At 42.3% G+C, this 21694-nt stretch overlaps 1 protein-coding gene and 1 non-coding gene across 3 annotated transcripts in view; both read left to right on the top strand.

Annotated features, from left to right (window-relative positions):
• LOC142290257 (multidrug and toxin extrusion protein 2-like) overlaps window positions 1-21079 on the top strand; it is a 134980-nt gene extending 113901 nt beyond the window's left edge. The window contains exons 14-18 of one of the 2 annotated variants that reach the window (XR_012750253.1): window positions 841-973; window positions 7666-7760; window positions 17181-17226; window positions 17389-17729; window positions 20928-21079. Coding sequence is in view for 1 of the 2 variants with exons in the window: in XM_075334211.1 (XP_075190326.1) it covers window positions 841-973; window positions 7666-7760; window positions 17181-17226; window positions 17389-17588 (474 nt within the window). In the remaining variant the exon portion in view is untranslated. Of the gene's footprint in view, window positions 1-840; window positions 974-7665; window positions 7761-17180; window positions 17227-17388; window positions 17819-20927 lie in introns of those variants that run through there. The other variant, XM_075334211.1, reaches the window with a different exon arrangement.
• On the top strand, window positions 19487-19710 carry LOC142292787 (small nucleolar RNA U3). The gene has a single exon (XR_012750820.1). It is a non-coding gene; the product is annotated as a small nucleolar RNA U3 (small nucleolar RNA).
• Window positions 21080-21694: the final 615 nt, after the last annotated feature.

Here is a 21694-nt window from a genome sequence, read left to right as displayed (position 1 = left end):
TTTTACAAAAATTTAAAATAAGCAATAAATATCGTTCACCTTCATAATTGTGTCCCACTTGTTGTTGATTCTTCACCATAACATTAAAATTTTTATCTTTATGTTTGAGACCTGAAATGTGGGAAAAGATTGAAAAATTCAAGGGGGCCGAATACTTTTGCAAGGCATTGTATATATAATTACATATTTGCTCAATAGATATCTATTTCAAAGTATCAGCAGAGCAGCACTGTGGCAAGTATATACTACTAGAGTATGCAATGCTGGTTAAAGAGAATGTCAGGTGTGGTGGTACTCAACGGTACGGCAATATAATCTTCAAAAATTCAGAGAATAATTTTGTGCTTTATTATTCAAATTTTTATATATTTTTATTTTAAAGGAAGGAATAGAGGTGTGATTTCAGGGCCAGATGAAGCATAATTAGTTGTGAAGCACCTGTAGCCCAGTCTGTATTTTCATATGACCTTAGAATAACAAAGCACAAAATAATCCGACATTGGTTAGTGACACTCATTTTCCATCTATTCTACTATTTTCAGAATGTTTGACCAATAGAACATAGTCATAACATTGAAATCCACCTATTCCACTTAACAAAAGAGTAACAGAGATTTTTGTAGTTAGTGTAGCTTCATTATACATGACGTGTATTATTGTGTTGTCGGAATAGTTTGGTATTCGTAAGGAATGGACCTGTGGTCAACCGATTTTTAAATAATATTGGCTGCAATATTTCTGGAAGGTGAGCGGTCATGAATCTCATTTATAAACATGTTTTAAAGATGATATAATGTCGCTGAAATTGGTCAATACATTAAAAAAGTCTTTTTTTTGCAGTGTGTTTCTAGTGGAGTGTTGAGAGGGATAGGAAGACAGAAGATTGGTGCCATTATCTTTGCAATTGGTTATTACATGCTTGGGCTACCAGTTGCTGCTGCTGTTATGTTTGCAGCCAAGCAAGGCATTAAAGGTATCAATTTTATGTGAACTGAACTTAAATGGGTATTCTCAAGTTGTCTCTTTAGCAGCTCAGAGCTGTGCAGTCTCCTTGCTCCTTGCTGCCTATTTTCCAGAAGAATGGGCACTCATATTAGAGTAATAGTTTTGGCGAGTAATGTAACTGAACTATAAGTAGAACTATAAAGCTCAGCACAAGATCTGCTATAAAACATTCAGTTATTAGTGGTTTGTTTTAGAGTTCTACACTATCACTATACTTACACATAGAGATGACAGGGCATTTCAAGAAGCATGACTCAGGACAGGAGAGCAGAAAGCCAAGAACTGCTGTAAAAGCTGCAGACTGGTGATTTATAACTGCATCTCTTCAGAAAATGAGAGGGGAGGAGGGAGCAGCTAGCTACAATATAAAAATCAATTGGCTGCAGAGAGCTGACTAAGATGTTAAGAGTTAACCCACTCTCCTTGAATGTAACTACTCTGCAGTCTTAGCCAATGTCTGATGGCCAAGCTCTATGGAAAACGGCTGTACACTATAAAAGCTAAAAACTGTCATTGAGGGATAATGGCAGCAAACGTCCTTATTTTCATACTAAGTAAGTACAGCAATTTAAAGGTAATCTGTCAGCAGGTTTTTGCTATGTAATCTTAAGACAGCAGGAGAGAGGGGCTGAAACACAGATTTCAGTTATGTGTCACTTATTAGGCTATATTAGGGAACCTGTGACTGGATGTTCATAATACTTACCTAATGATCGGTGCAGAGCAGACTGATCGGATGGATCCGTTCTCCAGGTCCCGCGCCTCCTCTTTCAGACATCTTTGTCTTCCTTCTGATTCTAGTGTGGATGACACGTTCTACGTCATCTACATTAGCCAACATTTAGGTCCTGGGCAGGCGCACTTTAATCTGCCCTGAGTAGGGCAGATCAAAGTATTGTAGAGGGCCTGCGCGGAACCTCACTGTTGGCTAGTATAGATGACGTAGAATGCGTCATCCACCTTAGCTTCAGAAGGAGGACAAAGATGGCCGAAAGAAGAGGCGCGGGTCCCAGAGAACGGAGACGCCCATCTGACCAGTCTGCTCTGCACACCGACCGTTAAGTAGGTATTATAAACATCCAGTGACAGGTTCCCTTTAAAAGTACCAATTGTCATTTCCTATTAATGTGAAAAATAGTCTTCACTGAATTAAAATGTTATCCATGAATTGAGAGTGAAACAAAATTCCGGAAGGAGAAAGAACCTCCCTAAAATACCTAATCAGATCTCATAAGAGTGTGCAGAGCCTGTATAAAAATGACATTAACCCCTTAAGGCTCCATGATACATATACATCCTGTAGAGGATGAGGATGTGTGGAACAGGCTCAGGAGTTGAGCCAACTCCATGAAGGGCAAATGCTAGCCGTTAAATAGCCGTCATCTACCTCTAACAGCAGTGCTTTGTCCTAGAGCAAATTGCTGCTATTACCCACTAAATCACTGACAACAGGATGTAAGCATTGTGATCCAGTCCAGGCATTTATTTGGGTGCCAATCAACCCCCTTCATCATGGTCACTGTGTACCAATGGTTTGCCCATTTCTAAGAAGGAGGCCACAGTCAAGTTTTGGTAAATAACAAAACCCACAAAGAAAAATCAATGCACAATTACAAGTCTGTCTAAAGAATGTCTGATGTTTGGTAACCATTAGGACCCCCTGTCTTAAATTCACCACAAGGTTAAAGGAGTTGTCCACCACTGCTGGAATTTTCCTCAAAAAATGAAGCTTGCCAAATCCTAACAGTGTGTAATATTCATACTGTTAGGATTTGGCTCTGCTGCTGTTTTCAGGGTGTTCGTCACATGACCATAAGTATGTGACTTACATACCAGCTAGATTATCATCTGCTTCTCTCAGAGACGCCGTGCTTGCCAAAAATTCCACCAGAATTGGAAAACCCCTTTTAAACCTCTTATAAGATCAATAGTATGAATCAGCTCACCGTGGAAAAAGCTCAGTCTTGATTTCGTCCCGGAGCACGGACAGGCACTGCCACAGCCCAAAATAATGCAAAAGATGAGGATGTCCAGCTCTTCAGGCAAAAAAATCACGTCTTTATTTTATCATGCAGACACAAAGAATGACATGACCAGCACAACGCGTTTCAGGTGAAAGCACTCACCCTTAATCATGATACTGGATAGATGGTGCTGCAAAGCTTATATGCAAATGCTAATCAATGTAACAGATGTTTAAATTACTTCAGCACCTTACATGCACGAAATAGGTTTTACCATGAAAAACATTACATACATATACAATTAAAAAACAATGATACAATACAATACAATAAAGTACACATTTTTCAATGGTTTTCTGGATTTGAAGATATATACGTTTATAACCAAACCAGTTACAGTGCGCCATTCAGTGTGTGCAGATATAACACCTTCAAGTTTAATGCACATACATATATGCCAATATATCACATTTAAATACATAAATCTGCACTCAACAAATGGCGCACACCGGAATTTTTTTTTTTTTTTTCTTTCCTTCTTTTTTTTTTTTTTTTTTTTATAAACATATTTACTCATGTATATCCCCATGTATATGCACACATATTGCCCTTCTATATATGTGCTCAGTTGTCATACTATGTAAAAGCTTTTAAGTTCCGACATGGAAGTTTAATATCTATATTATGTGGATTTTCCTGCACTTCGGAGTACCTCAATGCTTATATATGAACTCAAATAGATTTATATACTTTGAAGGAAGCCTCATTTTTTATTGTCAAATGTTTGTTTTAATTACAAAAAAAAATAAAAAAATTTCAAAAACTTTTTTTATTTTTTTGATTAAATCATTATTTAAACTATGCTTCAATGCAAAAAAACACATGGTTGTTCTATATTATGGTAGAACACAAAGCGCCATGTTGAATGTAACGCAATATAACCGCACAAGTCGCAGATGGTGTAAATTTGGTGTGAATTAAAAACGCAAGTAGGAGTTTTGGCTATGTATGCATGCACACTGCTTCTATATTTGTACTCGATTTATATTGTGTAGGGGCTGTTAAGTTTGAACTAGAAGATTTAATATCTGTGTTATATAAGTTTCATCCTACTCAGGAAAAAATTCCTTTTTTTTCCCTTTTTTTTTTTTTTTTTTTTTTTTCTTTTTTCTCCCTTTTTATCAATTGATGTCTATGAAACATGCTTTAATAAATTTATATGCTTGAAAAGAAAAATACCACAGCCAAATATATAATGAGCTGACCTTCAGCTTTAACATTAGGGGTTAAACTGCAACAATTGTTCCAAGGGGCTAAAACACACCCTATAGTTAGCATTTGTGAAAAAAAGAAAAATTTTTTTTGGAAAAACTTTTTTTATTTTTTTTGTTAAATTGTTATTTAAACTATGCTTCGGTGAAAGAAACACATTGTTATTCTATATTATGGTAGAACACAAAGCGCCATATTGAGTGCAACACAATATAACCGCCCAAGTCGCAGATGGTATAAATTTGGTGTGAATTAAAAGCACAAGTAAGAGTTTTGGCTATGTATATATGCACACTGCCCTTCTATATTAGTGCTCGATTTATATTGTGTGGGGGCTGTTAGGTTTAAACTAGAAGGTTTGATATCTGTTATATAAGTTTCATCCTACTCAGGAAAAATTTATGAATTGATGTATGTGAAACATACTTTAGTAAATTTGTATGCTTGCAAAGAAATACCACAGCCAAAAATGTAATGAGCTGACTCTCAGCTTTAACATTAGGGGTTAAACTACAACAATTATTCCAGAGAGGCTAAAACACACCCTGTAGTTAGCATTTGTTGCAACCACACAGAGGGAGCCAAGTATCTCCAACAATGAGGGGAAAAAAAAAAATATATATTTTTCCCCCACAACAACTAAATAAGTGTGACACCTATAGCCACATAAATCACAAGTGGTGTAAATTAAAAACGCACGTTACAACTTTGGCTGAGGGTTCTTGAATTATAACATAATCATTGATGTATATTTGTTTCCCCCTTTATTTTTTGAAGCCAATATACCAATGTTATAACAATATGGCAATGGATTTATTGGGCACAAGATTGTTTTTCCCACCCACCAAAAGCAGTGCAAAACAAGGCTTTAGTTTCTATCACCTAATAGAAAATCATGAGATCCCTGCGGAGATTCAAACCACAGGGAAGGGTGGTTTTTAATTTGAATATCCACCAGGCCTCTCTCTTACACAAAAGTTTTTCCATGTTACCCCCTCTATGCGACTTTTGTATTTTTTCTATTCCATACACCCGCAAAGTATCCAATGTGCCTTGATGTTTGTTAATAAAATGTTTTGATAACTGAGATGTGCCCCCAGAGGTTTTTTTATGTATTACATCATATATATGTTCTTTTATGCGTATGTGCAGTTCTCGTTTTGTACTTCCAATATATTTTAGTTTGCAAGTTATGCATTCTGCCAAATACACTATATATGAACTTCTACAATTTATAAAAGTTTTTATCGCATAGCTACTGCTAGCATCACTGTTTTCAAAAGATGTGATCTTTTTAGGAGTTAATGGGCACATTTTACACTGTTTTCTCGCACAATGGTAAAAACCCTTTAAAGACAGCCAGTTGGTGCCTAGAAGATTCGATTGTTTATTTTTATTTTTGATGTCACTTGGAGATAACTTATCCCCCAGTGACATTGCTTTTTTGGCAACTACTCTACAATTATTATTGAGAATTTTTTTCAAGGTTGTGTCTGTTTTTAATATAGTTAGATTGCGGAAAAAAATCTTTCGTATGTCCGCAAACTGATTACTGTATCGTAAGGCTAAAGTGATGGCTGAATTAGCAATTGGTTGTTTTTTAGTCGTGGTCTGAGTGGTGGTTTTTGTAGAATTAATTTTTGATTTTACAACCTTTTGTGCTCTATTTAACATCCATTCTTTGTAACCTCTTTTTTTGAGTCTTATACTAATGGTATCTACTTCAGTTTGGAGGTTTTTCTGAGAGTTGCAATTTCCATGCGCTCGTTGCATTTCTCCTACTGGTATGGCCTTGATGGTATGTGAGGGATGGTGACTTGCTGCATGCAAAATTGTATTTCCTGATACTTGTTTTCTATGGGTGCATGTTTCTATTAACCTAGTGTTAAGACCCGTCATTCGTAAGTCCAAAAAATTCACAGTGTGTTGTTGAAAATCCACCTTAAATTTTAGATTGAAAGGATTATTATTTATGTACATAGTGAGGTCAGATACGAGAGACCCACCGCCCGCCCATACCATGATGACATCATCGATGAATCTCCCGTACCAGACCACACATTCCACAAATGGATTACTGTCACAATAGATATATACCTCTTCCCACCAGCTCATAACTAAATTAGCGACTGACGGGGAATACTTAGCACCCATAGAAACTCCAGTTTTTTTAATAAAAAATTGGGAATCAAACAAAAAGTAATTGTTCGCCATAAGAAACCTGATAGCTTCTACTATAAAGGAAATTTTTTCGTTATCAAAATTTGAATATTTTGCCAAGTGATGTTGGACTGCCATTATTGCTATTTGTTGGGGTATTGAAGTATAAAGAGAAATGACATCTGCTGTTATCCAGCCATAGGTATTTTGCCACTTTAAATCATTAACTTCATTTAAAACACTAATAGTGTCCCTGAGGTAACCTGGAACACGGCGGGCCAGGGGCTGCAAAACAGAGTCAATCCACTGCCCCAGCCTCTCGCCCGCCGAGCCAATGCCCGATACTATGGGCCGCATGGGGGGTGGATTCTCCCCTTTATGTGTTTTAGGTAACCCATAGAGGATGGGTGTTCTGGGATTATTCATTTTAAGCCGCTCAGCGTATTTTTTGTCATAACAACCAAGGGAAGCCCCCTCATTGATTAGCTTGTGAATTTTCTTATTGATGGTGATGGTGGGGTCAGTGGCGACAGGGACATAAGTGTTGGTATCAGACACCAAAAGGCGCATCCAATCAATATAATCAGCTTTGTCCATTATTACCACCGATCCCCCTTTGTCAGATTTTTTGATTATAATATCTGAATTTTTCTCAAGTTGACAAAGTGCCTCTCTCTGTTGGACATTTAAGTTACTGAGATTGTTGTTTTTGCCAGATTCATGTAGCAGTCTCAGATCCCTCTCCATATTTTTTTGGAAGTTTACTATGGCTTCACATCTTTCATTTAACGGATAAAAATCCGGATTGGAAATACTAGGGGCAGAATCTCTACCATTGGGGGACTCTAGTTTGTATTGATCTCCCAACTCTTCCAATGTTAGCAATGCCATTTGTTTGTACAAAAAATGTGTACTTTATTGTATTGTATTGTATCATTGTTTTTTAATTGTATATGTATGTAATGTTTTTCATGGTAAAACCTATTTCGTGCATGTAAGGTGCTGAAGTAATTTAAACATCTGTTACATTGATTAGCATTTGCATATAAGCTTTGCAGCACCATCTATCCAGTATCATGATTAAGGGTGAGTGCTTTCACCTGAAACGCGTTGTGCTGGTCATGTCATTCTTTGTGTCTGCATGATAAAATAAAGACGTGATTTTTTTGCCTGAAGAGCTGGACATCCTCATCTTTTGCTCTTATAAGATGCTAACAGACATGTTGCTTGAGTCCTTTAACTAACCATGTTACTTCATATAAAGGGCTTTGGTATGGAATGATCCTCTGTGGAGTATTTCTGTCTGCGTTTTTTACCATCTACCTCTTCCGAGTGAATTGGAAAGATATTGCAATTGAAGTAAGTGTCCATTAAAAAAATCTATTTGTCTGAGACATGTTATTACTTTACATTTTTCAAAGAAAAATTGTTATTCTAAAAAAGAAAAAAAATGATCATATTAGGACATCATTACCCTAGCTCCAAAGATCTGGTGTCAATTTAATCTTCTGAGATGTTTAGTTCTTCTCGCATTCCCGAGGATTGTTTGTATGTTTTCTTTAACAAGAAATGTGAGAGCCAATATTAACCCCTTAAATTTAGGACAATATTTTTTGCTTTTATTAGTGAAAAAAATCAGAAATTTGACGAAAATGTTGTAATTTTCAAACTTTTAATTTTTATGCTCTTAAACCAGAGAGTTATGTCACACAAAATAGTTACTAAATAACTTTCCCACATGTCTACTTTACATCAACACATTTTTTGAAACAATATTTTTTGGGGTTAGGAAGTTAGAAGTGTTCAAAGTTTATCAGCAATTTCACATTTTTTCAACAAAATTTACAAAACCATTTTTTTAGGGAGCACATCACATTTGAAGTGACATTGAGGGGCCTTGGTGACAGAAATTACCCAAAAATGACACCATTCTAAAAACTGCACCCCTCACACTCCTCAAAACCACATCCAAGAAGTTTATTAACCCTTTAGGTGCTTCACAGGAACTAAAGCGATCTGGAATGAAAAAAAAACCAAAATTATCATTTTACCTAAAAATGTTGCTCTAGCCCCAATTTATTCACTTTTAGAATAAATACAACAAAATTGAACCCAAAATTTGTTACCCAATTTCTTTTGAGTGCACTGATACCCCACATGTGGTCAGAAACCTCTGTTTGGACAAATGGAGGACCCGGAATAGAAGGAGCCATATTTGAATTTTGGAACACAAATTTGGCTGACATTTGGCGGGCACCATGTTCCATTTGCAGGGCCCCTAAGGTACCTAAACAGCATAAACCTCCCACAAATGAACCCATTTTGGAAATTAGACCCCTCAAGAATTTTATCCAGGGGTATAGAGAGTATTTTGAACCCACAAGTATCTCACAGAATTTGATAACATTAGGCTGTCATATTGAAAATATTCATTGTTTTCACAAAAATGTTGCTTTAGCACCACATTTCTTATGAGTGCAGAGATATTCCACATGTGGCCAAAAACCACTGTTTGAACAAACAGTAGGGCTTGGAATGGAAGGACCGCAATTTGAATTTTGGAAAAGTTGAAATAAATTGCGGCTACCATGTTGCATTTGCAGGGCCCCTAGGGTACCTATAAAGCAGAAACCCCCACAAATGACCCCATTTTGGAAACTAGACCCCCTCAATGATTTTATTCAGGGGTATAGTGAGCAGTTTGAATCCACAGGTACTTCACAAAAATGTTCCTGTAGCACCAAATTTCTCACTTGGCCCTGTGCACACACTGCAGTTTTTGCTGTGGATTTGCCATGGTTTGTGCTGCAGAATTGGTGCGGTTTGTGTTCATAACTTCTCTGCAGTCCTCCCCCAGCAAAGTCTGTGAGAAATCCAAAATGCTGTGCGCACACTAGTTCTTTTTTCCCTACAGGTTTTGCTGCAGAATTTCTGCAGCAAAAAGAAGTAGCATGTCACTTCTTTTCCGAAGGTCCCTGCGGTTTTGCCATTCATAATAATTAGAAAACCGCAGAGAGAAAACCGCGGTAAAACCACACCAAAACAGCAACATACCGCGGTAAAACTGCATGCGGATTTTGGGTGTGTTTTTGGTGCTTTTTTTGCCGCAGGTGCGGAATTCTGCCAGAGGGTGCCTTTTGTGCTGAAAGAAACAAATCTACTCAGTGCACACAGGGCCTTAGGCTATGTGCCCACAATCCGGCGACATGGCGACTAGTACGCAGGGCCAGCTGTCCTGCGGAGATGTGAGTATTGTCCACAGGAGAACGGAACTCCCCGTGCCCACAATCTGGGTTCAGACTGCTGCGGACTATACATCTATTCTTCCTCATCTCGTCTCTGCAGCATAAATTAACATGCTGAGGCTCAGCAAGCCGCACCTGGTCAGTTTATGCAGCAGAGAAAAGAAGCACAGTGGGCAGGAGAGTTCTAAAAATCCTTCCACTGCGCTTGTACTGGACAATGCAGCGTTATGGATGCAGCAAAAACACTGCATCAGAAAATGCTGCAAATCCTGATTGTCGGCATATAGCCTAAAAAGCCACCTGCATATTCTAAGCTGGCACCCTTTAGTGACTTTCATGTGGCACTAAAGGGTGCTTAACCTTGTATTTAGCCAAAAATTAAATAAATTATTAAAAATAAATGATGTGGGGGTCCCTCCCATTTTTGACAGCCAGCTAGGGTAAAGCAGATGGCTGCTGGCTACAGACTACAGCTGGCAGTTTCAACTGGCTGGTAATCCAAAACGGACAGCATTGCAGCCTGTTTTTTTAAATTATTTATAAATAAATAATTAAAAAACAAAACAAAACGTGGGGTCCCCCCGAAATTGGATTACCAGCCAACGTAAAGCGGACAGCTGTGGTATTTTCAGGGTGGGAAGAGCCATGGTTATTTGGCCCTTCCCAGCCTAAAAATAGCAGACCGCAGCTGCCCCAGAAGGTGCATCCATTAGATGCATCAAGCGCTTTGCCCCAGTTCATCCTGTTGCCCTGGTGCCGTGGCAAACGGGGTAATATACGGGATTGATACCAGCTGTAATGTCACCTGGCATTAAGCCCAGCGGCTAGTGATGTTGCAGCATCTAGCAGATACCTGACATCAAAACTGTCAGTAATAAAAAAAAATAGATGATAAAAAAAATTATGTGAAAAAAGACTCCCAACACATTTTCTTTCCCCAATTTATTGAAAAGAAAAAAAATCCAGTCCACTGTAATCCATTTTGGAGGTCCCACAACAACTCTGGACCTTCTAGAATATGGAGGGAACGCTCAGGTAACGTATCCACCATTTTCTGGAAGTGCAGACCCTCCATGTGAGAAGTGTGGATGCAGTGATCTGACTGATAATACTGTAACCACACAGCCCGGGTCCAACTGAGGCCAGAGTGACCTGCATGTGTGGCGCCCTGGACAAGCCAGGGGCCACAGAGAACAACACCCACACACCCCACACTCCTGGTCAGGCACACCAAAGTCAGACACAAACCCTTGTTGCCTTCCTCCAGGGGCTGATGTTCACACCAGGGGGTGGGCCAGGTGGTTGGCCCCGCCCACCAAGGAGTTCACAGTCCTGGAGGCGGGAAAAGTAGGGCAGATCAGTTTGGGAAGTGAAAGTGAGAGGAGTGAAGTGGCAGTAGAGAAGTCTGAAGTTGGTCCGGGTGTGTGGCCTGGACGGATCAGCAAGGTTGGCAGATGGTGGTGACCGTCTGCAGGAGTGGCCTATCGGAGTTTACCGTAAGGACCGTGGACGGGCGGTGGCCCGGCGGTACCGGACCGGTACACAAAGAGAAGTCAGCACCATCTGGCAGGGGCTTACGGACCCCGGCAAGGCTAGGAGTCGCCGTGAATTTGCCAAATCCGTTAGCGAAGGGAACCTCATGGGTTTCCCAGCAGCCAAGTCCCGTCAGAAGGCAACAGTCCAACCGTGAGAGGGAAACACAGCCACCGCCAAGGCTACCGTTCCCAGGGCCAGAGCCTGCGGGCAGAAGGGGCTCCTCCGGCCCACATCCAAGCCGGGGAGCGGGTTACCGGTGGGAACCCATTGGAACCGTTACAGTACATAGGTGCAGGGAAAGGCAGTCACCATCAACCTGCCGGGAGAAACAACACCGCAGCCGTCTGTGCGACCCGTCCATCCAGCCATGTGTTTTACCCAGAACTGTGTCCTCATCATTGGCTGAGTGAGTACCACCGTGCCGTGCGGCACAGCGCTGCCCCCGCGACCCTGCACCTCACCAGGCCCCGTAACCCACCTGCCATCCATCCCTACCCCACCACCGGGCCCCGGGACAACCAACCCCCTACCCACAGAGGGGAGAACTAACATCAAAGCTGCTCCCTGTCACCGCTCCCGGGATCCCCGTCCAGAGCAGCGGTGGTGTCACCAACTTCACCACAACCGTGGGTGGCGTCACGGACAATCATCAAATCCCCAAAATCCAATCAAATCCCCTTTTCACTCACGGGCGAGGAGCGCCGCTCGAGTCCCCGGGATCCGGCCCACCGCTCGAGCCACCAGCGAGCAGCGGCAGCAGCAGCCGGACCCGAGCAGTGGGAGAGAGCAGCGTCCCCTCCTCCGCCCGCGACACATGAACCTCATTCCAGAATATGGAGGGCACGCACAGATAATGCATCCCCCATTTTCTGGAGGTGCAGACCCTCCATGTGAGGAGTGTGGGTGCAGTGGTACTGCACCCACTTTCCCCGGGTCAACAGCATGGCAGTATTAGCTGCAGGAAGCTCAGCATCACTGAATGCTGGAAGCCAGCTGACAGTCACTCTGCGCATGCGGCCGCCATCTTTTCAGAAGGAGGAGGAGGAGGGATCGCGGGGATCAACGCTGTACAAGGTATGGGGGACACCGGGGAACACCAGGGGAATTATAGGGGGTGACCTGGCTGGACCTGGGGACAAGTTTTCTGTCGCATGTCACATGACACATGAGACAGAAATGAGGATGAATGCGGCTGACATGCCACTAGTGCTGTTGCCATCTTGGCAGATTGGGAGGGGGTCGGGGGTCGGGGGGGGCACTTTGGCAACACCGGGAGACCGGAGGGGACCGGAGGAGGACATTTATCTCCCATCTGACATGTTTAATCATGCCAGGTGGGAGAGAAATCATTTTTTACCGGCGCCACCATTTACTGTAACATGACCATCTTTATACGGTGTATAACGGTGATCACGTGACCAGGGACCGGAAAAAATCATGATCTCCAGGGCCTCAGCTACCCCCGGTAGTTGAAACCTCGGTAATTTTCTGATGCTGGGGGCGCTACAGGCTTTTTCCTTACCACCATTTATAAACGGCGAAATGGAAGAAGTACCCTTTACCTTCATATGGCCGTCTTAAAGGGGTTAAAAACATATTTGCCATCTCTCTGAGAATGTCCAGGATTGGAAAAATTGGAGATGTCTTAGAGTCCCAAAAGTGTAGGCAAATATTCCTGTCACTGAAAATTATCCCCTAAAGTAAGGGTGTAAGAGGATGGGAAAAGGGCAAAATAAAGAGGGTGGAAATGGAAGTAGAAGAGGATTGTGTGGGAGTGACTTGCAAAATGGGGGAATGTTCATAAGGGTGAGGTCAAGCACAGGTGATAGGTGTAGCCACACATCCAAAACTCCACCCAGTTCGGCTTTTGTTTCCGCATCATGCAGTCATTGGCCATTGCAGAGGTTAGAGATTCAGCTGTGTGTGGCCAGCATAGGCTATGTGCCCACGGGACTCTGTATCTGCGGATTTTTCTGCATCAAAGTCCGCAGCTTTCCCCCGGAATACGCACCTTTTCATAGGTGCGGATTTGACGTGGATTTTGTTGGATTTTGTTGTTTGGATTTCCGCTGTGGAAAAATCCGCAGCGTGGGCACAGCATTTCCCAAATGCCATAGAAATGGCTGGGGAGTAGCTGTGCTGCAGATTTCTGGAAAATCCGCGGCTTTTCCGCGAGAAATCCGTGGCAAAATCCGCGCATTTTCCGCAGCGTGGGCACATAGCCTTAGGCCTCTTTCACACGTCCATGCAAAAACACACGTTTTGAACGGTCCGTGGTGTGTGTGTTTGCGTCTGTGTGTGTGTTCAGTGTGTGCTGACAGTGTGCTATCCGTGTGACATCCGCATAGCACACGGACAGCGTGAACTTCTATACTTACCTGTCCACAGTGCTGATGTCTCCGACACTGCTGCTGCTTCCGCTCCTCTGTGCAGTGCATATACAAGGAGTATAATGAGCGCGGGTAAGAAGCAAGTGACAGCAGTCCATCTTTCACACATTAAAAAGCATTAATTTCAGTACCAGTCACACGGATGTCACACGTATGCAAACACGGACGTCACACGGATGACCAGTACGTGTGGCTTGCACCAGTTTAAAAATGGACGCCTGAACGAGGCCTAAGGAAATATTTCTGAACATACACAACAGCCACTGCAAACACTCTTCATGTGGACACCGATACAAGCTGGAAAATATGTTTAACGGTGTCTTCTCTAGCATGTGTTTATTTGATAATTTCGGGTACCCAACTGCTAGGATGCCCACAGAAACCAGAAGAAAAGTGGTCACAGCATTGAAACAGCAGAATGGAATTTTTGTGTTTTTTTATATATATATATATATAATTATATATATTTATATATAATTATATAACTGTACTCCTTGCCTACTGCTGACTTGTGCCCAAACTGCAAAACGGGACAGTTCTCTGGAGCTATCAAGCTCCAATTTGGGAAAAAAAAGTGAAATAAATCACTACTCTTTACCTAGCTGTGTGGCTTAGGGCTCGTGCGCACGTTGCGTAATTGCATGCATTTACGCTGCGCATAGCACTGCAGCATAAATGCATGCGTCCTGCGTCCCCTGCACAATTTATGTAGATTGTGCATGATACGTGCATGCAATGCTTTTTTGAACGCAGCAATTTGGGTGCTAAAATTTTGACCCAAATCCGTGCGTTCATAAAATGAGCATGTCAATTAATTTGTGTGCTATGGATGCAGCTCCCACTCTGTCTATGGTGGGGGCAGCAGCCAGAGCGCATGAAATCGTATTTTTTTTTGTACAAAAAAACTGCATCCATTATGCAGTGTTTCTGTAGCGATTTGACGCGCACATGTGCTGTCAAATCGCTGCAGAATATTCAGCAGTTACGTGCGCATGAGCCCTTAATCCTCCTAGTAATTAATGGAGGTCCCATTGGATCAGGTCTCCACTGATCAGGCAATGATTGTATCAGATGGTGATATTGCACTGTGCCGCCATATGGTACTCTCTGATTTACTAGATTTGAAAAAATGAACAAAATGCTCAGCAATATAAAAATGACATTGCTGTTCAAATGTTTTGTATTTTGTTACTTCTTTTAACTGCGTAGGTATTTGGAAACTGTGAAGAAGTTAAAAGAAGTAGCAAGTTTATTAGTGGATAAAACCGCCTGTTAATTATAGTTTGAATTACAGGAGAGAGAAAAAGCAGCAGTGATACATGATGGCAAAGTTTGCTTTGTTTTTTCATGAAGAAGTTTAATTTAGGAAAACCTTGGTGCGTGTGACGGCATGTAAAAGACGCTGTGTGCACATAGTCTTAGGAGCAATGCTGAGAGGGTCCTAAAATCACATTTTAGCAATATCGTGCCATTGTTTTGGGTAGGAGACTCTTTATTCCATGTGCACACATTGACTATTTGGTGAAGTTTTTACCTCAGTATCTGTAGCCAAAACCAGGAATGGAACAACCAGAGGAAAAGTCTAATGCAGGCTTTGCACGAGACAGCTGATCGTACGATGCATCGTCGAGGTCACGGTTTTCATGACGCACATCCGGCATCGTACACGACGTCGTCTCGTGTAACACCTCCTAACGACACAGTATCGCTCACAAATCGTGAGTCGTGTACTCGTCGCTAGGTTTCATAAAATTGTTTAATTAAAATGGCGGCGGTTGATCATCGTTTCCGTGGCATGACACGTTGCTCCGTGTGACACCACGGGAACGATGAACAGCAGCTTACCTGCCTCCCGCGGCACCCGACGGCTTAATGGAAGGAAGGAGGTGGGCGGGATGTTTACATCCCGCTCATTTCCGCCCCTCCGCTTCTATTGGCCGGCTGCCGTGTGACGTCGCTGTGACGCTGAACGTTCCTCCCACTCCAGGCAGTGGACGTTCGTCGCCCACAGCGAGGTCGTCCGGAAGGTAAGTACGTGTGATGGGGGTTAAACGAGTTTGTGCGCCATGGGCAACTAATTGCCCGTGACGCAAAAACGACGGGGGCGGGTACGATCGATCGTGCTATCGCACAATCAGTCGTCCCATGTAAAGCAGGCTTAAGGGTGAGAACGCACTTTGCGTTCACCTACTTTCAGTTCTAAACGCACGTTTTGGGCTTAATTGATTTGACCAAAGTTGCCTTTTTCTGAACTTTAGCGCTGAAAACGCATGCGTATTTACCGCGTTTTCCGCGCTTTTTACATGCGTTTTCATCTGCGTTTTTACAGATGCGTTTTTAACATCAAGACACTGCTAAATAAAGTTTAAACAGTCAAACAGAATGAAAAAAGAGAAAAAAAGGATCAAATCTATATTAATGGGAAAAATAATGAAAATAGATATATTTAATAAAATTATAGCGGTAATATTCATTATATCGCTAAAATAGCAATAAATGCATATTTATCTTAAATTTAATTGTCGGATTTTGTGTGTGTGTAAAGGGACATATCAAATCATTATTTTGATGTCCAAAAAGCATGCGTTTTGTTAGTCCAAAACGCATGTTTTCTGCACTGAAAAAGCAGATAAAATGCAGGAATTTGAAGGACTCTTGGTTTTTGCCATTTCTAATTGACTTCAATGTTAGTAAAATGCACCCAAAATGGCAAAAACAATTGACATGCTCCTTCTTTGAACACATGGTTTTTGCCACAAAATATACAAATTAAACGCAGCGTTTAGAAACGCAAAGTGCGGTCAGAAAATCACCATTTTCCATTGACTTTGCTGTGAAATCAAAACACATGCCCTTTGGCATGAAAACGCTGCAGCTCAATACGCTGCGGAAACGCAGGTAAAAATGCAAAGTGCGTTCTTAGCCTAATAGAAACACATGCACCACGCCTGCTTTTATTACCCACCCCTGGTTTTGGCTTATAAATACTGAGGTAAAAACTCACCAAATATGCAATGTGTGCACATGGCCTTCATACTTATTAAACCACTAGAGGGTGGCCCGATTCTAACGCATCGGGTATTCTAGAATTTACGTATTATGTAGTTAATGTATGATTTTTGTTTTATATATATATATATATATATATAATATATATATAGATGTTGTTGTGTGTAGTTGCCAGTGTTTGTGTAGGGCGCTGTAAATGTTCTGGGTGTTGTCTGGGTGGGGGGGGGGGGTGAGAGCGGTGTTGTATGTGTGTTGCGTTGTTTGTGGAGCGCTGTGTGTCTGCAGCGTTCTGTGTGTGTGGTGCTGTGTGTGTTGCGCAGTTTGTGTGGGTGTGGAGTGCGTGTGTGTGTTTTGGGGGGAGGTATGTTTTGTGCAGTGTGTGTGTTGCGCGGTATGTGCGTATATTTATGTATGCCGCGGTGTTTGTGTGTTGGGTGTTGTGTATATACATTGTTATATTTTTTAGTATCTATGTAATGGTTAGAAAAATAAATCCACATTTGTAATTAGCGAAGAAATCACATAAATTAAAATCATGTACAGTTATTTAGAGAATATTTATTTTAATTTCCTCATAGTATTTAATGGTATTTCTCCAGGCCCAGGAACGAGCAGGAATGACTGGTAAAGAACCTATTCCTTCAGGTACTTCTCCAATTACAACACTATGTTGTGTATACTGCCATGTATATTACTGCCACGCATGCCCCCATGGAAATACACTATATGGCTAAAAGTATGTCGGCATTCCTCTGCATACATCCCCTTCATTATTTGTGATATGATTATTTGATTTTATGTTTGCAGTGGCAAAAATTGAATCAGACATAAAATTATCAGAGCTTTCTATTCAGAAGACCGAAATACCGCAGCTTTGTGAAGAACCAGGAGCCTCCAAGAAGCATTTACCAATGAAGGAAGCAATTGTCTTACGTGGACTCACTCTGGCACTGGCCATCGCTCTGCTTTTAACAGGAGTTTTGGTTAAAGTGTGGACATCGTACTAGAGGAAACTAGTGATACAGTTCAGTTTTACTACCACAATGGGTTTTTTTGAAGACTGAGACTTTGTCTCGATTATCTTTGTAACATTATTAATTGGAAAAGACACCTATTTCAAGATCTACGGGAGAGATATATCATGAGAGGTATTAAAGTCAGTTTTGCTTAATGCTGCATTACCATTATTTGTACCAAATTTATCAATGTTGCCCAATGTTTGAAAATATATCTCTTAAACGGGTTATAGAGGACATTTGTATTTTTTTCTTATGGGACTAAGATCTTACAGACAGATAGTTGCTAACTACATGACCGCTCTGCCTGGCACTGATCTCGATCACGGACTCCTCGTGCCAGCATTTCTATGGCTTCTGTTAAAGTCATGTCAACAGAGCGGCTTTTTCTTCTTAACTATCAAACTTCTGTCTGGAAATGTTTCCTTTGTTGGACTGAGAATTGCGAATTTTTAATTTACAAATCTCACACCATTGGTGCTCCAAGCCCAGGGGCACCGACGCTCATGCCTGCTCCCTCCGCTGCTCCCACATCCTTCATCCAGTCCTGGACAGGTTTCCACTGTTGTTCCGTCAGCGCCTCCCATCCCGGTGTGTCAGGGGCACCGATGTTCTACTTCTGCTGCTCCCTCCTGCTCCACGCTGCTTGTCCCACCCTCTGGCTCTCGAGGCCCCGCTAGGTCTTATTTTCAGGAGAGGGCTTATTCTCAGGGAAACACGGTAGGGGTAAGTTTACCCCCCCCCCAAGAAATGCAGATCCCCCTTCCCAGGATCGTCATACTTACCAGATCCCGGGCATCTGCGTGACTCCCAGGTCTTCCTCCGATCTACCCCATGTGCTCCCAGAAGGTAAGCTACATGCAGTCCTCCCCTTCTTCTGGCCGACACTAACACATCAGATCTCACACATCAGATCTCACACATCAGCTCTCACACATCAGCTCTCACACATCAGATCTCATACACACGATATCGCACATACAATCGCGCAGCGCACACGCACCACATCTGGTTATACCATTTGCTTTCAGCCAGCAGGGGATTCTCTGTCTCTAGGATGCGTTCCACCGCTGGGTCCTCCATGTGTTCCACCCGCAGGTCCTGGAGCTCCACTGTACAGCGACAGTGTCACAGGTCATTATGCAGCCCAGAAGCAATCGATATCGCTGGATGTGGTGAGTGTGAGTGTGCGTGTATACAATCTCATGTGTTTGTGATCTGATGTGTATGGGTGTGCGTTCCACCGCAGGTCCATGATGCTTTCCACTACTCACGGTCGGTGTCTGGTGAGTATGATTGCGGGGTCTTCTCTCACGCCAATGGCGTGCCTTCAGTCTGCACTTCTAGCACTAGAAGTGCCAGAGAGGGGTCATTTAACATTTCTACCTTTGGAACCCAGAGACGGGTTGAATGACCTGAAGGATTTTAGCTAACACCCTGTAATCACCATCTTTTGTTCTGTAATTAAGCCATTACTGTTGCACCACAGGAGGTTGCTGTTTTCCATTGAGTTTAGCCATTTAGTTTCTAGTTAGTTCTATTCAGTTTATCATCAGTCATTTGACACTCTTTCAGGACTTCAGGGGGGAGCTCGAAATTTCTGGGACTTCTAGTGCTAAAGGGGATTGACTCCGCCTACATCTGGATGTAATCTGCTCTACTATTGGTTGGTAGGTGGAGAGTTTGCAAATTTTCCTGAGCGCAGTTAATACGTTCATATACGTATAGTTATATAGTGGAAAGGACTCTATGTTGAGTCTTCATGTTATAAGTTTGGAATGTCTTTAATTTCCTGTAATGATTATGAATTTCATATAATATTAGAATTCTCCACAATATAAAAGGGGACCCCGTACAGCCTGTACGGCCATGGCAGCAATGAATAGGTTAAGACTATACTTTCAGGGATCATTTCTATAGTGTGTAACTTGAGAAATGTGCTCTAAAGTGTCCAAACTCCCCAACCACGAGGAGGAGCTGCAGTGATCTCTCCTGAGCGTGAAGTGAGCTCTCAGTTCTGCTTCATTGCAGCTTCATTGCAGGGGCTGATTGCTGGTGATGAGCGCTCTCATTCTCTGCTCTCTTGTCTCTAGGATGCGTTCCACCGCTGGGTCCTCCATGTGTTCCACCCGCAGGTCCTGGAGCTCCACTGTACAGCGACAGCGTCACAGGTCATTATGCAGCCCAGAAGCAATCGATATCGCTGGATGTGGTGAGTGTGAGTGTGCGTGTATACAATCTCATGTGTTTGTGATCTGATGTGTATGGGTGTGCGTTCCACCGCAGGTCCATGATGCTTTCCACTACTCACGGTCGGTGTCTGGTGAGTATGATTGCGGGGTCTTCTCTCTTCTGTCTTCTTCCTTTTGGGCATGTCCACTGTCTGTAATGAAGTGTCCTGCAGTATTCTTTAACTTTTTTAGCTGCATGGACACTTCATTATTGAACCGGGACTAGGTCTTATTTTCAGGGAAAGTCTTATATTTAAGCCTTGCTGAAAACTCCTGCTAGGTCTTATTTTTGAGGGAGGTCTTATTTTCGGGGAAATACGGTAGTTGTTGGGGCGGTATTATCCAGTGACTTTGTTCTGTTTCTGCCTAGTACTATCAGTGAACCTGACTGATTCCATCTTGTGTCATTTAGACCCTGCAAGCATCTTCCTACCTGCCTGTGTTCTCCGGAACCAGTCTGCACTATCTTCTGCCTCATCCGCTTCAGCTCCTGGACTTTGTCCTGTGGGGCCAGCTGCTGAGGTACCAGGGTCCCACGGAGTCGCCTCCTTTTGGCTACCTATCCGCATGTGTACCCATTTCCACCTCTTGTGGTTGTAGTGAAGACTCGATGGCCACTCAGGTCCGCTCCTCTGGGTCAGTGAACGGTATCTTGGACCAGTGGACCCACTTCCTTCTCGCCCGGTTTACCTAGTGTGACAATAAATCTGGCTTAGGCTTTGTCCACATCACATTTGTGGACGCTCAGAAGGTATGCGTCCTATAGTGATCACAGTCAGGATGGATGTAAATGGTACAAGTTTCTTGTCAGTGGCCCACTGTATAGGATAGTGTAGTCTGTAGCATTTTTTCATACAGTTAAACAGACGGCATGCAGGCGCATAGTGGTCAGACGAAGCCAAGAGAACACATATTTGGCCTCCATCTGGTCGCTGCTTACACAAAAGGGATGGTGTCGTCCAAAACAAAAATGTTAATAACTGAAAAAATGTAACGTATTAATGTTTTAATGTTTTGTTTAAATATTATTATTTGTTTTTAATTGAGCAACATATAAAAAAAATTTAAAAGTTTGTTATTTTCTACTCTTAAATACTAGGGGGATCAGCTGCTGAAATCCTACAGAAATCCTACTGTAGAACTAGATGAACATAGAAACCAGCTCTGACTGCTTGCAGTGTGTTCAGGACAATTTCCACTTGATCCAGTACGGAAAATCCTAGGTCAGGATATGACATTATGACATATTTATGTGTCGAAACGCGTTGGATGTAATCTAATGTAAAACCTTTATCTGCTGGATACTTTCTTGAAGTTTTAATGCACAAAATAAAGGAAACATTTTAAGAAAAAATGCCTGGATCTGCTGGATATTGTTGCCTTTTCTTGGACTGTAGAACTAGCTCACATTACAGCTGCCGTAAAGTGGGCAGAATCTGCTCTCCTGTGTGCGATGTCACAGCTCCCCCTCCCAATCTGGGTGTTTCCAAAATGATAAGGGAAGATGAAATTCAGGATCACAGTGCGGAGCCATTTTGTTGGTGACCACAAATGTCTAAAGTGTCACAAAGGACAGCTGTGTAGTGCTCCCCACATAGAGCTTCGCACGCTTCGGTCTAGCAATGCTCCGCCGCATGCACGCATGCCCGCAATGTTCTGCCATATGCACATCTGCAATGCTCTGCCACACGCACGCACACATAATTCTCTGCCACATGCACACACAGAATGCTGTGCCACACGCACGCCCACACACAATGCTTTGCCACACGCACCCAGCATGATGGCGGCGGAGCCAGCATGTGTATATACTATATACTGTGTGTACTGTGTGTATATACTGTGTGTGTGACCAAACAGCATGAG

This window comes from Anomaloglossus baeobatrachus, chromosome 2 (assembly GCF_048569485.1).
Source record: "Anomaloglossus baeobatrachus isolate aAnoBae1 chromosome 2, aAnoBae1.hap1, whole genome shotgun sequence".
Taxonomy (NCBI): Eukaryota; Metazoa; Chordata; class Amphibia; order Anura; family Aromobatidae; genus Anomaloglossus; species Anomaloglossus baeobatrachus.
Note: the sequence above shows the minus strand (reverse complement) of the source record. Positions and strands in the feature narration are given on the sequence as shown.